The 16,291-nt window shown below is 41.4% G+C and overlaps 1 protein-coding gene across 1 annotated transcript in view; it reads left to right on the top strand.

Moving 5' to 3' along the window:
* The window catches only part of trpm7 (transient receptor potential cation channel, subfamily M, member 7), a 54,923-nt gene that overhangs the window by 16,255 nt on the left and 22,377 nt on the right, over positions 1–16,291 (top strand). The window contains exons 9-22 of the mRNA XM_016488374.1: positions 1,126–1,249; positions 1,612–1,684; positions 2,128–2,228; positions 2,842–2,976; positions 3,133–3,186; positions 3,269–3,409; positions 4,793–4,909; positions 4,990–5,267; positions 7,558–7,786; positions 12,740–12,889; positions 13,048–13,191; positions 13,447–13,575; positions 15,325–15,576; positions 15,649–15,823. Of these exons, the coding sequence (XP_016343860.1) occupies positions 1,126–1,249; positions 1,612–1,684; positions 2,128–2,228; positions 2,842–2,976; positions 3,133–3,186; positions 3,269–3,409; positions 4,793–4,909; positions 4,990–5,267; positions 7,558–7,786; positions 12,740–12,889; positions 13,048–13,191; positions 13,447–13,575; positions 15,325–15,576; positions 15,649–15,823 (2,102 nt within the window). The remainder of the gene's footprint in view (positions 1–1,125; positions 1,250–1,611; positions 1,685–2,127; positions 2,229–2,841; positions 2,977–3,132; positions 3,187–3,268; positions 3,410–4,792; positions 4,910–4,989; positions 5,268–7,557; positions 7,787–12,739; positions 12,890–13,047; positions 13,192–13,446; positions 13,576–15,324; positions 15,577–15,648; positions 15,824–16,291) is intronic.

The following is a 16,291-nucleotide window of genomic DNA, read 5'->3' as shown; positions in this document are numbered from 1 at the left end:
TCCATACATTTATTTGAATTGAATGTGCTAATGTTTATGTAAATACACTATCATTCAAATTTTTGGGGTCAGAAAGTTTGTTTGTTTGTTTGTTTTTTAGCAAGGATGGGTTAAATTGATTACAAATAACAGTAAAATATTTCTATTTTGAATAAATGCTGTTCTTTTTAACTTTTCAAAGAACAAAGAATCAAAGAAAAAAGTATCACCGTTTAAAAAAATAAATAAATATGAAACAGCACACCAGCACTGAGCACTGATAATAAATCAGCATATTAGAATGATTTCTGAAGATCATGTGACTATTTTAAAGTATATTAAAATAGGAAACCAATATTAGAAATTGCAATGTTTCACAATATTACTGTTTTTTTTCTGTATTTTTGATCAAATAAATACTTCCTTGATGAACAGAAGAGACTCAAGGTCAATTATTTATTAGGTTTATAATATAGGCCTAACATAATATAATATCAAAACAAACTGAAGCACTTAAACTGAGATCTGTAAGTTAAATATTTTTTAAAAACTGTGAACGTGACTTCTTCTATAGCTATCTAAACATCTCTATGAAGTACAGTTTGCACAACACACCTGTGTGTGTGACTGTAAATGTCTCTGAGTTTTGTTACCGTTCTGTGCTCATCATCAGCTATTTCCAGCACTTAATCAAGCCACTCTTCTTTACTACATGATGACCTTTTATTTCACATGTCATTGCGTTTGCGTTGGCTCTTGATTTGAGCTATTTCGTCCGCAACCATTAAAATATTCAGTTTCTACAGCGACTCATTCAGCGCACATCATTCTCTTTCTATGAAACCTGTAAACCGCATTCACCGCTTCTAACTCTATAGCGATATCAACTCTATAGCGGTTTACCCGAGCATTGCAATTCATTAGCTTTCGCAAATGGCTTTCCCAACTCATGTATGCGTGTGCGCGGCACATTATTTCTTCGCGTGCACAGCTTAGAGGGAACATTGCTCGTATCCACTTATGTTTGTCAGTATGACAGCAGTCAGACGTTATTATTGTGATTTGTGTCATAAGAGCTCGATGTAGAATATAAGCTTTACATTCACACCTTGAGTCAAGACAAAACCTGTGTGTGTGTGTTTGTAGAGCGCTGCCTGACGGCGTTGAGGCCGACATCATTGCGACAATCAAGAAAACGTTCAACTTTAGCCAGAGCGACGCACTGCATCTCTTCCAGACGCTGATGGAGTGCATGAAGAACAAAGAGCTGGTGAACACTCACCCTCACACACACACACTCACACTCGCACACACTCTCACACTCACACACACACTCACACACTCGCACTCACTCACACTCACACACACTCGCACACACTCACACACTCGCACTCACTCACACTCACACACGCTCGCACTCACATTCACACACACTCACACGCACTCGCACTCACACGCACTCACAACACACACACACTCGCACACACACTTGCACACGCACTCGCACACTCACACTCACACTCACACTCACTCACTCACTCAGTATTTGGTCAATAAGCTGTGGTTTATGAGAGACACACACACATGCTGCAGGTCCCGTCAGCGTTTGACCCTCGTGTGTGTGTGTTTCAGATCACAGTGTTTCCTGTGGGCTCGGAGGACCATCAGGACATCGATGTGGCAATCCTGAAGGCTCTGCTCAAAGGTCAGTGGAACGACCCTCGACATCTCTGTATGTGAGTGTGTGAGTGAGTGTGTGTGTGTGTCTCTCTGTGTGTGTGTGTGTGTTTGACTGATGCAGGCGTTTCTGCTGCAAATGAACCGAATCAGACCATCATCTCCTGAACCTCCATCACACAGACACATGATATTGGTTTGTTTTGGAAGATGGATCCAGATAAACTTTTACAATATCATTTACATTCAAATAATCTTTTTATAGAATTGTATATACAGAATTTAGTCTTTTTGTTTTTCTAAGCTAAATTTTATAAAATGTATCTGTTGAATGTTGAATCTATCTGCCATATAAAACCTGTGAAGCTGATATAGCTGCAACCAACACACACACACTCACACACACACTCACTCACTCACTATCTCAGTGTGTGTGTGTGTGTGTGTGTGTGTGTGTGTGTGTGCGCACAGGCACGAACGCGTCGGCCTTCGATCAGCTGGTCCTGACGCTGGCGTGGGATCGGGTGGATATCGCTAAAGATCACGTGTTTGTTTATGGACAACAGCTGCTGGTTTGTACCCGTGTGTGCCGATAAACACAGAGAAGAAACAGTTGTGTTGTGTTTGTGGTGAACACACACACTGTGACCTACTGACCTCTCAGCACATTGATACACTAACAAATATCATGATGCTTAAACGTACCATGTGTACATATTCTGTAAACTGTTTTCTTTGAAAACGAAAACTTGATGAACATCAAGGAAATGTGACCGTAATATATTACTACTGAAAAATAAAATGACCAACAAAAGTGAAGCAGGAGAGACTAATGTTCACTTTTAAAGTGATAGTTCACCTAGAAATCATCATTGTCATAACTTATTCTCCCTCATGTTGTTCTGAATCTGTGTGACATTCTTCTGTCAAAAACAAAAGATATTTTGAAGAATGATGGGAGCCAAACAACATTGGACCCCACTGACTTTCATTGACCCCATTGATACTCATTGTATTGACAAAAAAAGCACTTAATTCAAAATATTTAGTTTTATTGATGATTATTGGGTAAATTGTCTCTTTAAGATTAGAAGCAATGTGAATGACAGTTCTGGGCTCTGAGTTCAACACTCAGTGTTACAGTGATTAGAACGTATTAAAGTTAGTGTGTGTGTGTGTGTGTAGGTGGGCTCCCTCGAGCAGGCGATGTTGGATGCGTTGGTGATGGACCGTGTGGAGTTTGTTAAGCTCCTGATAGAGAATGGCGTCAGTATGCACCGGTTCCTCACAATCACACGTCTGGAGGAGCTGTACAACACGGTACACAAACACACTCACTCACACTCACACACTCACGCACACACACACTCACACACACTCACTCACTCACTCACTCACTCACTCACTCACTCACTCGTTGCTTCTCAAACACTGAGCATAAACTGGACATAAATCTGAACATTTCTATTCTCACAGAAACAAACTCCGACCAATCCGACGCTCTATCACCTGGTGAGGGACGTCAAACAGGTAAAGCTGATGGACTGAAGCTCGAGTGTCCGACGCCAGACTGCAGTCCATCTGAGTTTTATTCCCTTGTGTTTTTTGGTAGGGTAACCTCCCGCCCAACTATAAGATCACGCTGATCGACATGGGGCTGGTGATCGAGTATCTGATGGGAGGAACGTACAGGTGCAACTACACACGCAAACGCTTCCGCATCATCTACAACAACCTGCACGGGAACAGCCGGGTAAACGAGCGCTAACAGTGTTTATATCAGCCGAAACATGTACTAAGAATTTTACTTTTAAGATTTTGTGATTTAATTTTTTCATAATTTAATAACACATTTGCATGTTCACGGTTCTCTGATGCCGATTAATGGTCACATGACATGCAGATCAAAGTGTTTAGTTTTTTTTCTTTAATATTTTTAAAATCTTTACGTGTTTTATTTTAAAATAATTTCTGCATTTTAATTTTACTTTATTATTTAATTATTAGTCCGATCAGAATGAAAGATCTAATGCTTTGTGTCTGTGTGTGTCCGTCCATTTTTTTGTTCTGTCTGTCCATCTTTGTGTTTGTTGTTCTGTATGTCTGTTGCTCTGTTTGTCCGTCCATCTTTGTTTGTTTGTCTGTTGTTCTGTCCATCTGTTCTTTCTGTCTGTCTGTCTCTATATCTGTCCGTCCATCTGTTTGTCCATCCATCTTTCTGTTCGTTTGTCTGTCGTTCTGTCCATCTGTCATTCTTTGTCTGTCTGTCTATCTCTATATCTGTCTGTCATTCTTTCCATCCGTCGGTCTGTCTCTATATCTGTCCGTCCGTCTGTTTGTCCGTCCGTCTTTCTGTTCGTTTGTCTGTCGTCTGTCGTTCTTTCTGTCTGTCTGTCTGTCTCTATATTTGTCTGCCTGCCTGTCGTTCTTTCTGTCTGTCGTTCTTTCTGTCTGTCTGTCTGTCTCTATATCTATCTGTCTGTCGTTCTTTGTCTCTCTTTCTATCTGTCTGTCGTCTGTCGTTCTTTCTGTCTGTCTGTCTCTATATCTGTCTGTCTGTCGTTCTTTCTGTCTGTCTGTGTCTTATATCTATCTGTCTGTCTGTCGTTCTTTCTGTCTGTCTGTCTCTATATCTGTCCGTCCATCTGTCGTTCTTTTTGTCTGTCTGTCTATCTCTATATCTGTCTGTCGTTCTGTCTGTCGGTCTCTAAATCTGTCCGTCCGTCTGTCGTTCTTTGTCTGTCTGTCTGTCTGTCTCTATATCTATCTGTCTGTCGTCTGTCGTTCTTTCTGTCTGTCTGTCTGTCTCTATATCTATCTGTCTGTCGTCTGTCGTTCTTTCTGTCTGTCTCTATATCTGTCCGTCCATCTGTCGTTCTTTTTGTCTGTCTGTCTATCTCTATATCTGTCTGTCGTTCTGTCTGTCGGTCTCTAAATCTCTATATCTGTCCGTCCGTCTGTTTGTCCGTCCGTCTTTCTGTTCGTTTGTCTGTTGTCTGTCTGTCTGTCTGTCTGTCTGTCTATCTCTATATCTGTCTGTCGTTCTTTCTGTCCGTCTGTCTGTCTATCTCTATATCTGTCTGTCGTTCTTTCTGTTCGTCTGTCTGTCTATCTCTCCATCGGTTCTGTCTGTCAGCGGTCAGGTCGACACACAGCTGGCAGCTCCCATGAGTCCTTCAGCATTCAAGCAGATAAAAAAGAGAAGACACGACACAATCACTTCATCAACACAGCTCAGCCCTACAAACCCAGGGTAAGACGAGTGTTTGAGCGTGTTTGTCTGTCACATCTCTCGCAGCAGCGTGTGTTTGATCGTGTGTTTTTCTTTCTCAGCTGGACTCTGTCTCCGAGCAGCAGAAGAAGAAGAGTAAGGAGGAGGTGGTGGACATCGATGATCCGGAGACGCGCAGGTTCCCGTACCCCTTCAACGAGCTGCTGGTGTGGGCCGTGCTGATGAAGCGGCAGAAGATGTCTCTGTTCTTCTGGCAGCACGGCGAGGAGTCCATGGCCAAAGCTCTGGTGGCCTGCAAACTGCTGCGCTCCATGGGATACGAGGCCAAGAAGAGCGACGTGGTGGACGACACGTCCGAGGAGCTGAAGGAGTATTCCAAGTGAGTCTCTGTCAGTCGAGTCCCCTTCATTTCTACAATACAGACTGTTTCAAACAGCTTCATGGTAATAAATGAGAAAACAACAGAACCATTGATGCAAACTTTAGAAATGAGGCTGCTGTGTCTTCATTCAGCTCCAGTCAGTTCATACCCGTCAACCCTCCCGTTTTTCCCGCGATTCTCCCGTATTTTACCATTCTATCCTGCTATCATCCCGTTTAAATATTTTCCCATTTTCCTGTTTCAGATTTAAAGGGATAGTTCACCCAAAAATGAAAATTAGCCCATGTTTTTTCTCACCCTCAAGGCATCCTAGATGTATATGACTTTCTTGTTTCAGACGAATCCAATCTGAGTTATATTTAAAATTGTCCTGGCTCTTCCAAGCTTTATAATGGCAGTAAATGGGTGTTTTTGTTCAACAGTCCAAATGAAATCAAATAAAGCGCATCCATCCACGTCATCCGCCCGGAATGGCTTCCGCGTTCAACAGTTAGCGGAAGTGAGAGAAAAGTGTTTATAACATTTTAAATATGGATATTTTTCTTACAAAAGCGCATCGATTCGCTACAGGAGGCCTTTATTCTCCCCCCGGAGCCGTGTGAGGCACCTTTTATTATGGATGGATGTGCTTTATTTAACTTTTTTTGAACTGTTGAAAAAATAACACCCATTCACTGCCATTATAAAGCTTGGAAGAGCCAGTACAATTTTTAATATAACTCCGATTGGATTCGTCTGAAAGAAGAAAGTCATAAACACCTAGGATGCTTTGAGGGTGAGTAAAACACAGGCTAATTTTCATTTTTGGATGAACTATCCCTTTAAGGCCATAAAAAGTCTTAAATGGTACAGCAATATCTTAAATTTGGGGACAGAAAGACAAGAATTGAGATATAGCTTACACTTCAAAAGGCTATGGTTTAATTGATTAAATATGAGCGCTGGAAGTTTCAAAGGCCACGTACACACTGCAGCTAAATTCGGTTGTCAGTTCACCTTTTACTCCTTAATCGTGTTCTGTACACACGTAATTCACTAAAATACGGGTGTGACAACTAGGGATGTGCGGGACTAGTCGACTAAACAGTACAGCTTAAAATGTTTGAAAAATAATACATTATTTTTAAAAGTTTATCTGGGCGGAAACTACACTTTTACCTCAGACCTCACATGCGTTTTCTTCGTGTCAGTTGCGGCGAGTTCAAAAATGAGCATGCGAAAGATGAGAAGGTGTAGGATTATTTTGAATTAGAAGGAAAAGTTTTGTGTAAACTGTGTAATGTCAAATTGTCTTACAATAATTAGTAAATAATTCAAATATCTCCTTACTATTTCCCCCTGACACATTTATGGTAATTACTTTTGCCAGTGCTATGCGGCAAACTTAAGCCTATGCTTGCATTTGAACGCAGAACTCTTCAGCTGCGCTGACGGCAAGCATGCTGCTGCTGCTGGACACTAAACACGATAACGCGAGGCAAGTGTGCGGCAAGCGGAATTCATTGAGGGATTTGACAGTGTGATTCATAGATTAAGTATTTCAAATATAGGCTATTATATATGCTGCACGCACAGAGGTTTTTTTTTCTTACCATCTTTTGGGGGTTTCTTGCTTTTAGACTAGTCGACTAGTCGGATACAAAACTTGAGTTTAAACGACAGTCAAATTAGTCGTCGCGCACATCCCTAGTGACAACTGAATTAACTCCCGAAATGTGTCACTCTTCACAGGGAAAGCAGTACGAGCCTTGCCTCGTTTGTGTTGCCAGATCTTGCTAGAAAAATCAGCAAACAAGACCATAATAAACCGAAGTAAATTCAAATGCTTTATGCTGAAAATAAGACCCAAATATAGCGACTCGTGTCTGCTCACTTTGATAACGCCACAAACCCGATCGCTTTATGATCCGAGCTTAAACAACAAGCCCAAAAATCGCTTGTAATGAGTGATCATGGCAACACAGACCATTTCCCTTATGACTGGTTTTGTGCTTCAGGGTCACATTTATGTTATAATTGCCATCTACAGAACTACAGGAATGCTGTAGTAAGTATTTTGAGAATTTCAGTGCTTACATTTACATTTATGCATTTAGCGGACACTTTTATCCAAAGTGACTTAGAAAAGAGGAGGAACAAAGCATTACAAAGCCCAATAATAATGTTTTAACTCAAAATGAGGAGAATGGAAGAATGAAATGCTGGAGATGATTCTAAATCTACTTCAGCTTCACGTTGAGTCTGATCCAGTGTGTGTGTGTGTGTGTGTGTGTGTGTGTGTGCTCAGTGAGTTCGGCACGCTGGCGGTGGATCTGCTGGAGCAGTCGTTCAGGCAGGACGAGACGATGGCCATGAAGCTGCTGACGTACGAGCTGAAGAACTGGAGCAACTCCACCTGTCTGAAGCTGGCGGTGTCGTCGCGCCTCCGGCCGTTCGTGGCTCACACCTGCACACAGATGCTGCTCTCCGACATGTGGATGGGCCGCCTGAACATGCGCAAGAACTCCTGGTACAAGGTACAGCCGCCCCTGCGCTTGCTATATCAGTACTGATGCGAGTATCGAAAGTATCAATACTCAAATAGAAAATATTGATGTTTTATTTATCAGGGATTTTGTTTATTTTACAAAAAAATTAAATGCGTGCAATATGCATTGAATTGGACGAATAACCTACGTTAACGAATAACTGTGTAGGATAGAACTATTTTCCTGCTCATCTGAACACACGCAAATGCTGCAAGACAGAACCAATCAATCACAGAGAGACCGTGCATTCAAACAGGGCTGCGCTTCAGAAGAAAGCATTGATGTTTTTGGGAACGGCAGCCCAGAACAATGCTTAGCAGAGGACAGAAAAAACGTCTGTGTGTTTGAGTTATTTCACAGTAAACAAAGTGAAATTGTAGCCTACATAGTTTGTGCAATTACAATTATTTAAATACTGATCATGTTCTATTCTGTAATGTTAATATAAACCATACACTGTCAGAATAAAAAGGTTGTATTTTATGCATGCAACAGCCTGTCACTGGCACTCCCTTAAGCAAATTAACCATGATTTTACTAAAGTGACCATAGTTCAACTATAGTAGTTGTAGATTTCCATGGTTACCACTACAGTAAACATATATTAACCACGTGTAAACAAATATATAACCTAATTAGTTGCAATTAAGGCATATTGAATGTTAAAATGCATTTCAAGTATAAAGTGGGTATCATTACCCATTTTACTCTTAGTAAAAGAGTAAAATTTTAATACATTTCATAATTTAAACGTTTAGTTTAGAAGTATCTGTATCGATATCAACGATACTGGCCTTTAAAAGTATCGGTATCGTATCGAAAACAAAATAAGTGGTTCACTAGTGACATTTCAACCAGACTTGTGTTTGTGTGTGTTTGTAATTTAATAAATTTTATCATTTAAAAGTTTAGCTTGAAGTATCTGTATCGATATCAACGATACAGGCCTTTAAAACTTATCGGTATCGTATCGAAAACAAAGTAAGTGCTATCGGCCATCCCTAGCCTCGTGCATCGACTGATCGATCAACTGATGCTGTGTGTGTATGTGTGTATGAGTGTGTGTGTGTGTGTGTGTGTGTGTGTGTGTGTGTGTGTGTGTGTGAAGCAGCGGTTGATCATTCATCTGTCGTTTCTAATGTAAGTTGAAGGGTTTGAGGTGAATGTGTTGATCAAACATTAAAGATTGTCAGAAAAGCAAATAATGATTGTTTTGAGTGTTCAAACCGTTCTTTGATCACACCAGCAGTAAGTGATTCTTGAGCAACTGTGCAATTGTACCAGACACAGAAAATGCAAAATCACAGAATCAAGTCATAAAAAAAAAAAAAAACCTTTTTGGGATGAATAGATCAGAAGAAGGGCTTTTGCAGTTAATCAGATACACTGAAACTCAAAGCTCTTCACTACAAAACCAATGGTCGTATGAAATGATGGCAGAAATATATTATTTTTGAACGGTAAAAAGTACTTAAAGTAATAAGAATTTACTACATTTATTATGTTTTTATTAAATGTATTAAAATTTTTATTTAGAAAAACAATTTTCACAGTAAATCTCTGTTGTGCACCTCTTTATTTCACAAAAAATAGATTTAAAAAAAAATTTGATTACATTTTAAAATATTAATTTGTTAAAATTACAATCACCACCGTTTTTTTGTTGTTGTTTTTTTTGGTTAAATTTGTATTAAATCATAAAAACCCCAGAAAAAAAGTCAAAATTTGAGGAAATAAACTGTAGTGTTTAATAAAATGGAGTGTTTATTGTGTCTTATTCTTGATTGTGATTGGTCACTGCTCTTATATTAGTGTCTAATGACTCTAAACTCCATATTTGAGGCCTTTGACCCTCGTCTGCACAGGTGTGTCTGTGATTATGAGGAGATTTGAGCTCCTTATGAAGGTTTTAGAGATGCGTCATCTGTCTAACAGTGTGTTTTGTGTGTTCTAGCTCTTTTATATCGGTTTCCTGATGCTGTATTCATACGTGGTGCTGGTGCGAATGGAGCCGTTTCCATCTCCTCAGGAATGGGTCGTCATTCTTTACATCTTCACGCTGGCGGTGGAGAAGATTCGAGAGGTGTGTGTGTGTGTGTTTATTAGGGCTGCACGGTATATCGTTTCAGCATCGATATCGCGATGTGCGCATCCACGATAGTCACATCGCAGGTTGTGCGATGTTTAGTATACTGATCGTTATATTTATACTGATTGTTTTCTTTGCTCACACACAGACACGGTGTCTACACCGAACGCGACAGCTGTACAGAGATACTCATTTTAAATGCATTTAGTAGCAGAGCTACAGCACTGTGCTGGAAATCCATTTATCCTTTGTTGAAACTTCCGCGTTGTCGTGGAGAGCACAGGTCACGGTTGCTTAGCAACGGCAGACGCCACGAAAGCACAAGCTCCAGAGCGCTTTGGAAAGAAGGAGAAAGCGGCACGACTGGTGTTTTCCCACGCGTTTTTAGGCGCGACATGTGAACGGCCCCAAAGTCTGTCTACACTGGACGCGACCGTTGCATATCATTTGAACTTTGTGTCAGTACATCATAAAGAGAACGCGGCATCAGTTTACTGTCGGGGATTTGTGTGCAGCATCCAGTGTAGACAGTCAGCATCACTGATTATAATGGGTTCTATTGTATTTTGTCGCGCCGCTCGTGTCCGGTGTAGACGCGGTGAGAGCCACGCAGATGCACGTGAACACTGAATTCCGTTCACTTCTGCGTCTATTTGTGCCTGAAATACTGTGCTCTGCAAGTATCCTTGTAAACGCAATGATGATAACGCGAGGCAAGTGTGCGGCAAGCGGAATTCATTGAGGGATTTGACAGTGTGATTCATAGATTAAGTATTTCAAATATAGGCTATTATATATGCTGCACGCACAGAGGTTTTTTTTTCTTACCATCTTTTGGGGGTTTCTTGCTTTTAGACTAGTCGACTAGTCGGATACAAAACTTGAGTTTAAACGACAGTCAAATTAGTCGTCGCGCACATCCCTAGTGACAACTGAATTAACTCCCGAAATGTGTCACTCTTCACAGGGAAAGCAGTACGAGCCTTGCCTCGTTTGTGTTGCCAGATCTTGCTAGAAAAATCAGCAAACAAGACCATAATAAACCGAAGTAAATTCAAATGCTTTATGCTGAAAATAAGACCCAAATATAGCGACTCGTGTCTGCTCACTTTGATAACGCCACAAACCCGATCGCTTTATGATCCGAGCTTAAACAACAAGCCCAAAAATCGCTTGTAATGAGTGATCATGGCAACACAGACCATTTCCCTTATGACTGGTTTTGTGCTTCAGGGTCACATTTATGTTATAATTGCCATCTACAGAACTACAGGAATGCTGTAGTAAGTATTTTGAGAATTTCAGTGCTTACATTTACATTTATGCATTTAGCGGACACTTTTATCCAAAGTGACTTAGAAAAGAGGAGGAACAAAGCATTACAAAGCCCAATAATAATGTTTTAACTCAAAATGAGGAGAATGGAAGAATGAAATGCTGGAGATGATTCTAAATCTACTTCAGCTTCACGTTGAGTCTGATCCAGTGTGTGTGTGTGTGTGTGTGTGTGTGTGTGTGCTCAGTGAGTTCGGCACGCTGGCGGTGGATCTGCTGGAGCAGTCGTTCAGGCAGGACGAGACGATGGCCATGAAGCTGCTGACGTACGAGCTGAAGAACTGGAGCAACTCCACCTGTCTGAAGCTGGCGGTGTCGTCGCGCCTCCGGCCGTTCGTGGCTCACACCTGCACACAGATGCTGCTCTCCGACATGTGGATGGGCCGCCTGAACATGCGCAAGAACTCCTGGTACAAGGTACAGCCGCCCCTGCGCTTGCTATATCAGTACTGATGCGAGTATCGAAAGTATCAATACTCAAATAGAAAATATTGATGTTTTATTTATCAGGGATTTTGTTTATTTTACAAAAAAATTAAATGCGTGCAATATGCATTGAATTGGACGAATAACCTACGTTAACGAATAACTGTGTAGGATAGAACTATTTTCCTGCTCATCTGAACACACGCAAATGCTGCAAGACAGAACCAATCAATCACAGAGAGACCGTGCATTCAAACAGGGCTGCGCTTCAGAAGAAAGCATTGATGTTTTTGGGAACGGCAGCCCAGAACAATGCTTAGCAGAGGACAGAAAAAACGTCTGTGTGTTTGAGTTATTTCACAGTAAACAAAGTGAAATTGTAGCCTACATAGTTTGTGCAATTACAATTATTTAAATACTGATCATGTTCTATTCTGTAATGTTAATATAAACCATACACTGTCAGAATAAAAAGGTTGTATTTTATGCATGCAACAGCCTGTCACTGGCACTCCCTTAAGCAAATTAACCATGATTTTACTAAAGTGACCATAGTTCAACTATAGTAGTTGTAGATTTCCATGGTTACCACTACAGTAAACATATATTAACCACGTGTAAACAAATATATAACCTAATTAGTTGCAATTAAGGCATATTGAATGTTAAAATGCATTTCAAGTATAAAGTGGGTATCATTACCCATTTTACTCTTAGTAAAAGAGTAAAATTTTAATACATTTCATAATTTAAACGTTTAGTTTAGAAGTATCTGTATCGATATCAACGATACTGGCCTTTAAAAGTATCGGTATCGTATCGAAAACAAAATAAGTGGTTCACTAGTGACATTTCAACCAGACTTGTGTTTGTGTGTGTTTGTAATTTAATAAATTTTATCATTTAAAAGTTTAGCTTGAAGTATCTGTATCGATATCAACGATACAGGCCTTTAAAACTTATCGGTATCGTATCGAAAACAAAGTAAGTGCTATCGGCCATCCCTAGCCTCGTGCATCGACTGATCGATCAACTGATGCTGTGTGTGTATGTGTGTATGTATGTGTGTGTGTGTGTGTGTGTGTGTGCAGGTGATCCTGAGCATCCTGGTTCCTCCTGCCATCCTCCTGCTGGAGTACAAGACCAAAGCGGAGATGTCCCACATTCCCCAGTCGCAGGACGCTCATCAGAGCATGGAGGACAGCGAGCACAACCTGCAGAAGCCTGACGACATCCCCATGGTACGGATGAAGCATTAATCACGCCTGAAGTGTGCTAACGTGCCTCCGCCGCTGTTCTGATCACCGATGCCCAGAAACGGTCAATCTTTACATGAGCGTGTGTTTTCTCATTGCACAATCACGCTGGCACAGATTGACAGAGTTTGTGTTTCTGTCAGGATGTGTTTAAGGAAGCCCGTCCCAATGAGAACGCTGATGTGAAGAATGAGATGGAGGTGCACGTGCGTTCCCGCCGGTTACCCATCACACGCAAGTTCTACGCCTTCTACCACGCGCCGATCGTCAAGTTCTGGTTCAACACGGTACATGAGGCTCCTTTCTCACGCTGCGCGTGTGTGTGTGTGTGTGTGTGTGTAAAATGGAGTGTTTATTGTGTCTTATTCTTGATTGTGATTGGTCACTGCTCTTATATTAGTGTCTAATGACTCTAAACTCCATATTTGAGGCCTTTGACCCTCGTCTGCACAGGTGTGTCTGTGATTATGAGGAGATTTGAGCTCCTTATGAAGGTTTTAGAGATGCGTCATCTGTCTAACAGTGTGTTTTGTGTGTTCTAGCTCTTTTATATCGGTTTCCTGATGCTGTATTCATACGTGGTGCTGGTGCGAATGGAGCCGTTTCCATCTCCTCAGGAATGGGTCGTCATTCTTTACATCTTCACGCTGGCGGTGGAGAAGATTCGAGAGGTGTGTGTGTGTGTGTTTATTAGGGCTGCACGGTATATCGTTTCAGCATCGATATCGCTTACCCATCACACGCAAGTTCTACGCCTTCTACCACGCGCCGATCGTCAAGTTCTGGTTCAACACGGTACATGAGGCTCCTTTCTCACGCTGCGCGTGTGTGTGTGTGTGTGTGTGTGAGATTTCCAGCACTTCAAGTGTTCTGGGCTGTTGTTCCCATGTGATAGTATCAGAGACACTTGTTCCTGCATAAACCCGCCACGTTACACACTGATAAACATCTCAGAACTAGTGGAAGGTTCACTAGTGACATTTCAACCAGACCCAACCAAACCATAGTCACATCGCAGGTTGTGCGATGTTTAGTATACTGATCGTTATATTTATACTGATTGTTTTCTTTGCTCACACACAGACACGGTGTCTACACCGAACGCGACAGCTGTACAGAGATACTCATTTTAAATGCATTTAGTAGCAGAGCTACAGCACTGTGCTGGAAATCCATTTATCCTTTGTTGAAACTTCCGCGTTGTCGTGGAGAGCACAGGTCACGGTTGCTTAGCAACGGCAGACGCCACGAAAGCGCAAGCTCCCGAGCGCTTAGGGAAGAAGGAGAGAGCGGCGCGGCTGGCGTTTTCCATGCGTTTTTAGGTGCGACATGTGTACGGCCCCAAAGTCTGTCTACACTGGACGCGACCGTTGCATATCATTTGAACTTTGTGTCAGTACATCATAAAGAGAACGCGGCATCAGTTTACTGTCGGGGATTTGTGTGCAGCATCCAGTGTAGACAGTCAGCATCACTGATTATAATGGGTTCTATTGTATTTTGTCGCGCCGCTCGTGTCCGGTGTAGACGCGGTGAGAGCCACGCAGATGCACGTGAACACTGAATTCCGTTCACTTCTGCGTCTATTTGTGCCTGAAATACTGTGCTCTGCAAGTATCCTTGTAAACGCAGATGCTTATGGCTTAGGTGAAGGGAAACAACTGAGAAAGAAAATGGATGTGTAACAGTAGCTTATATTGGTTTACAGCAGTTTAATGTTCCTGCTTTCTGTGTTATGAATGTTAATCAAACTTTGAAAAATCACTTTTGTAGCTTTAACACGGATTTATTATAAAGCACTGCTTATTTAATTTGTATCTTTGTTCTGTTATATTTATCTATGCTTGTAATTTTAGTTTTTATGCTGATTTACTCACCTACAAAATCACCCCAATGATTGATTATTTTTTTCCAAATACAGCTATTCAAGTCATCTGATGATTTTTTTTTTCATATCGTAATATATATCGCAGAAAAACAAAATATTGCAATGCGAGTTTTTTCCAATATCGTGCAGCCCTAGTGTGTGTGTGTGTGTGTGTGAGTGTGTGTGTGTGTGTGTGTGTGTGTGTGTGTGTGTGTGAGTGAGAGAGTGTGTGTTCAGATGTTTTGACAAGGTATGTCAGAAATGTTTAATTATTTGAGCAGCATTCGTTACAATGCAGCTGAGCGGTTAACCTGCTGTCTGATGATTGACTCGCCGCTAGGAGAGACATGACGCAGCTGTACTCTCCTGTGATCATGTGAACGGTCCCAGGGTCAAGAGGTCACACGTGTGTCATCAGCTGAAAGCTGAATAAATAAGCTTTCCATTGATAATTTTAACCCATACAATGTATTGTTGGCTATTGCTACAAATATACCCCAGCGACTTAACACTGCTTTTGTGCTGCAGGCTCACATACGTGTTTGCTCTCTAGATGTTCATGTCTGAAGGAGGCAAAATCAGTCAGAAGATTAAAGTCTGGTTCAGCGACTACTTCAACGTGTCTGATTTCCTGGCGCTCCTGATGTTCTTTGTGGGCTTCGGCCTGCGCTTCGGCTCGGGGAGCGTGTTCATCGCGGGCCGGATCGTGTACTGTCTGAACATCATCTTCTGGTACGTGCGGCTGCTGGATATCTTGGCGGTCAATCAGCAGGCTGGACCTTACGTCATGATGATCGGGAAGATGGTGAGAGACCGGCAGAGCTGTGTTTGAGCCGTTCGTGTCCTCCAGCACTGAGCGCTCTCTCCTCATCCGCAGGTGGCCAACATGTTCTACATCGTGGTCATCATGGCCGTCGTGCTGCTGAGTTTTGGGGTTCCTCGGAAAGCCATTCTGTACCCAAACGAGGATCCCTCGTGGACTTTGGCCAAAGATGTGGTGTTCCAGCCTTACTGGATGATGTACGGTGAAGTTTACGCCTACGAGATCGACGGTAAACTCCTGGAGACTCACACACACAGCACTGAACCCTTCACCACACGATCCCGTCTGCATTATTAAATTAAGCAAAGCACAGATAACGCTTCAGAAGAAGCTGCTGTGACACTGTCCTGTAGTACAAAGAAATTACTCTCATGAAACACTTCCTAACCCAAAACAATCCAGCCCAATTATTTATTTATTACTTCATAACATGTACACGCCATCAGTTAAACACTTTTGACCCCCTCAAATTCTCACTCTAACATGAAGAACTGCTTAAACATCATTATATGAAAACAATGAAAAAGCTTTTTTCTTTATGAACATTACACGGCCAACTCTTGAAAACAATTCTGATGATTTTCAAAAAAGGCCTAATATTACATAATATTAAATAATATTATGATTTGGCCTAATATTATTAATATCATATATAATTTGTTAGTTTTTTTCACAAAAATGAATATATATATATATA

This window comes from Sinocyclocheilus anshuiensis, unplaced genomic scaffold (genome assembly GCF_001515605.1).
Source record: "Sinocyclocheilus anshuiensis isolate Anshui unplaced genomic scaffold, SAMN03320099.WGS_v1.1 scaffold1705, whole genome shotgun sequence".
Classification (NCBI taxonomy): Eukaryota; Metazoa; Chordata; class Actinopteri; order Cypriniformes; family Cyprinidae; genus Sinocyclocheilus; species Sinocyclocheilus anshuiensis.
The sequence above is the reverse complement of the archived record's forward strand: the minus strand, read 5'-3'. Positions and strand labels throughout refer to the sequence as shown.